Consider the following 2,619-nt stretch of genomic DNA (forward strand, 5'->3'; position numbering starts at 1 on the left):
AGTTATGGAAGACCCTCTGTAATACCTGGCTAAACTCCAGCATCAAAATTTCAACTTTTCGACGGAATCTCTATTGGAATTCAAAATCTTGAAACTGAAATTTTTAGAGGGATAAAATAGGGTTTTTATAAAATGAATTTCAAACTTTTTCTTGACGTGTTTTTCTAAAAAAAAAAAAGAGTTTTCAAGTCATCAGCGTTCCGCCACCAAACCTCCCATGTTCGACCGCCGAACATTAACTGGCAGACCCAGCTATAAAAGGGTCTCAAACCGATTTTGGAAGAAATTCTTCTCTTTTCTTCTGGGCAGAGATAGGTCTACGATCCCTTAATGTTTTTGCTGAGATTTCTTCAAATCTCTTAGAGAATTCATGAGCTTTCCTTTGATTTTTGAAGATTTGAGTTTGAATTTCAAATTTTAATCTTTACAGACCTCCGGAGATCGATTTCCCTCTTCTCCAAGCCTTGATTGTTGTCACCATTATATCTCTAAGAGGTAAGTTCAAATCCTTAACTCTCTTCTGTTTTTTTTAAGTTTTAAGTTTTAAAGGATCCTTAGGTTGTTTCAAAGGTTTGGCTATGCATGCAAGATCTCTTAGACCTTTTGGGTTTTAAGTTGAATGATGTGCCTTAATCCATGATCTACGTATGCATGTTGAAGTTTGGGCTAAGTCTAAGTGCTTTTAAGTTGTTGAGTGGTTTATAGTTGCTTTTTAGCTTCTACATGTATGTTAGGAAGCGTTCAGAAGCATTTTTGTGGCTAATGCAAAATCGGGTTTTGCCTTTCTAGAGAACCCAGGTTCAGCCGCCGAAGCAAGGTTTGGCCGTCGAACGTGCTTGTGGAGGTAGCCATTTGGCCTCCTATCCTGCCTCTGAAGGTTTTAATCTTTGGATCTATAAGGGACTTTAGGTCGCTGAAAGTATTAGAGCCCTAGGTTCATATGGTCTGATCTAAAGTGTTGGGCTCATAGATGTTATAGAGGGCAAGCACAATTAGAAAAAATCATATCCGCTAGGATAGGATGTAGAGTCATGTCTTGATATATGTATGATGATGTGTAATGCCATGACTATATGCAAGTGCATTAATGATATGATAGGTATGATGTGGGTTCATGTGTATCCACATGAACCATATGATGCTAATGCCTATGTGTTTAAATGTTGTTTTTTAGAAGATAGGATGTGTGGCTCATGTCGATCAGCACAGTTGACCAGAGTCCCACCCAAAAACGAGGGTATAGATGCCCTTCCTCCTGCTGCTCCGTCAAGAGCACGGTCAAGTAGAAATAACAGGGTGAAACGTCAAGGGACCCTAGAAGGTCTTTTGATGTAAATAGAAAGAGAATAGATTCAGGTAGGATGTCTGTAGATGTCAAGGAAACAATAGGTGATGAGCAGAGGAGAGATGGAAGTTTAGGTATGAGCTTTAAAGGAGAGGGTGTGGGAGAGTCTGAAGGAGGAACAGGAGGCGCTCAGACCTCAGAACCCGCTTATCCACCTCAGTACCAATCCTAGCCATAGGACTCGGGTATCCAATGGGAGATACATCAGATTACTCTAGCTACCACCCATACCCCTCATACATGCCCTATCCTCCCTACTACCCACCATATCCACCCTATCCTATGTTCTCACCTCCACCCCATTACCAGAATCCGGCAAACCCTAATGCAGGGAGTGCTGCACCACCTTTTCCTCCCCCAGCAGAACCAATAATTCATGAAATCCGACCACCCAAACCTAATCCATCAGTAGGGAGCAAGGTAAAAATGACAAATTACCTGAAGTTGGATGTTCCTAAGTATAAAGAGGGTGATGAGCCATTTGAGTACATTAAAGCAATGAAAATGATAGCTGATGAGTTAAGGCCTGGGGACAGTGGAGCCATGCAAATGGCGGGATTCACTATGAAGTGCAAAAAGACAAAGGAGTGGTTCAAGAATTATGTGGAATCGAAGCTAGATGGCTTATCTTAGGAGAAGTTTGCAAATAAGTTTGTATGGTTGGCTTTTCTAGACAATTCAAGGGAGTTGAAGGTAATAGAGTTTGAACAGTTAAGGCAGACTGAGGAAATGAGTGTAGATGAGTACACAGACAAGTTTTTGGAGTTGCTTCAATATGTGGGTCAGGCTTATGACACTGACCAGAAGAAGGCCATGAGGTATACCATAAGACTCCACTCTAAGTATTCCTTTCTGATCTTAGCAGCAGAGAGAGAGAGTTTTCACACTATAGTGGATGCAGCTAGAAAGATGAAGGCTAATGCCATCATACAGGGAACAATGAAGTAGCAGGTGGCACAGTCATAGGGTTCCAAAACCTCAAGTACCGGAAAGTTTGATCTCTCTTCTCTAAGTGCAGCCATCATGGGAAGTAAAAAGTGGAACAAATCCACTAGGAAGACTAAGAAGAACAATTTCTAGAACAGGTTGAAGTCTGGTCTAGGAATGCGCAACGGTTCAAGCTCTGGTTTGGATAGCTCTGGATGTGTGAGGTGTGGTAAACCGCACAAAGGGCTTTTTTGGTTTGGAACTACAGCTTGTTATAGATGTGGACAAGAGGGACACATGGCATATGAGTGTCCTAATGCAGCTAGGATGGCACAGTCCCAATAGAC

The 2,619-nt window shown here is 41.7% G+C and overlaps 1 protein-coding gene across 1 annotated transcript; it reads left to right on the forward strand.

Annotated features, from left to right (window-relative positions):
* Positions 1-1,537: 1,537 nt before the first annotated feature.
* LOC110615369 (extensin-like) lies at positions 1,538-1,978 on the forward strand. Its single transcript, XM_021757210.1, has one exon. It carries the CDS (start codon positions 1,538-1,540, stop codon positions 1,976-1,978), a length of 441 nt encoding a protein of 146 aa, XP_021612902.1.
* Positions 1,979-2,619: the final 641 nt, after the last annotated feature.

This window comes from Manihot esculenta, chromosome 5 (genome assembly GCF_001659605.2).
Source record: "Manihot esculenta cultivar AM560-2 chromosome 5, M.esculenta_v8, whole genome shotgun sequence".
Taxonomy (NCBI): Eukaryota; Viridiplantae; Streptophyta; class Magnoliopsida; order Malpighiales; family Euphorbiaceae; genus Manihot; species Manihot esculenta.